Below are 1,695 nucleotides of genomic sequence, written 5' to 3' on the forward strand. Positions count from 1 at the left end.
CGGCCCCCGCGCCGAGCTGCAGCCCAGGGGCTTTTCCACATCGGTTCTCACCGTCACGTTCTCGACCCAAAAGGGAGGATGTTCTCACCGTCACGTTCTTGACCCAAAAGGGAGGATGTGGCAGCGCTGGCAGCATTTTGATTTCTAATGGTCATAACGGTAGAACTTTCTGACGGGAGGACGATGGGAGCCGTGTGAGTGACGACCGCCAGCAGCAGTGGCACACGTGGATGATGATGAAGATGACGCTGAGGACGCCGTAGCTCGTGCCGATGATCTTGGTGGCGTAGATTGTGCGCGAGCGCCGGCGCTCATAGATCACGGTGAGCCGGAAGCTCTCGCCCGCCCGCCAGCAGAAGTAGGTGCCGCCATCGCTGACCTGGACCCGCTGGATGTGCAGGTGGTTTCCGTGGTCGATGAAGACCCTCATGCTCTTTTTGACGCCGACGAGGTAGTGGGAGCGGTAGAGCTGGACGGAGTCCTTGTCCCAGGCCACAGCGTGCTCAGGCCGGGCTCCTGGGCACACGATGGTCAGGTGCCTTCCGATGGGATGCCTGTGAAACTGCACGGGCACGTGGGGCAGCCAGGGCTTCTTGCCCAGCTTGAAGATGACATTGGCGATGGCCTGCATGCCTTCCTGGGGGAGCTTCTTCTTCGGGCAAGGGGTCACGCAGCTTCGGATGGCCACCTCGGGTCTCCGCAGGTTGTTGAGGTGCTGGAAGTGCGGGGGGGGCGGCCCTGGAGCCGCAGGGGGTGCGGTACCGGGGGTGCAGCTGGGTGCTCTGCACGTAGCAGAGCCCGATGCGCCGCTGCTCACCTCTCACCCCACAGCGGTCGCACCGGGTCCAGTCCCAGAAGGTGGTGAAGAGCCTGAATTGGTTCTCGATGTAATCCTCCTGGATATGCTGGCCTTGGTCCAGAAAAGCCACTGTGATGCGCCTGCTGGGCTGCACGTCCACGTCGTAGCCATAAAACAAGTCCCCACTCTTGGTGCCGCACAGGTAGTGCCCCGAGTCCGTCACCTGGGCTCGGAAGACGATGAGGCTGAACATGCGGATGCTGAAACGCTTGAGCATGTCGCTGCCCACGCGGATGTGGCCCGAGTCGACAATGACAGTGCCCGAAAAGTCCGTCAGGACTCTGGTTTTGCGCCTGCCCATGCTCTTCTGGAAGTACCAGGTGACAGAAGAGACCTCCTCGGGCTTGCACTTGCATGGGAGCTCGAAGGTCATGTCGGCCAAGTAAGCAGCGTTTTCGAACATCAGGAAAGCGGGACAAGCCCTTCTCTTGAACACATTTCCTTTCTCTTCGACTGCAAAAGCGTGGAGAACATCCACAAGGCAGAGGAGAAGAGCAGCTCCCAGCAGCCTCATCTCCATCTCACCGGGCAGTCTCTGCAGTCGGCGGGACGAACGCAGCCACCACGTCCTCAGCGGGGACGGCAGCGACCCGCACATGGGGCACCAGCTCACGGATCAGAGGTGGCCTTTGTGAACGCCAGGTTCTAGAACGTCTCCTCTCTCCCAGCTGCCCTGGAGTGGGACTCTCGGTGTTCCCAACAACGGGCGGGCAGGTCATCCATGCAGCACAATTGCGGGGGGCGGATGCAGTGATGCGGAGCACGGAGGGATCACGGGAACCACCACCAAGCTCCTCGGACACTAACGTGCAGGAAGTGCCAATTACTCTGAATGC

At 60.9% G+C, this 1,695-nt stretch overlaps 1 protein-coding gene across 1 annotated transcript; it reads right to left on the reverse strand.

Moving 5' to 3' along the window:
* Positions 1-151: 151 nt before the first annotated feature.
* LOC104276061 (Ig-like V-type domain-containing protein FAM187A) lies at positions 152-1,379 on the reverse strand. The gene is given in 2 exon segments (XM_009872226.1): positions 152-718; positions 720-1,379. Coding segments are annotated over 2 exon segments (1,227 nt in total).
* Between the last annotated feature and the right edge of the window lie 316 nt (positions 1,380-1,695).

Source organism: Apaloderma vittatum, unplaced genomic scaffold (assembly GCF_000703405.1).
Source record: "Apaloderma vittatum isolate BGI_N311 unplaced genomic scaffold, ASM70340v1 scaffold24646, whole genome shotgun sequence".
NCBI lineage: Eukaryota > Metazoa > Chordata > Aves > Trogoniformes > Trogonidae > Apaloderma > Apaloderma vittatum.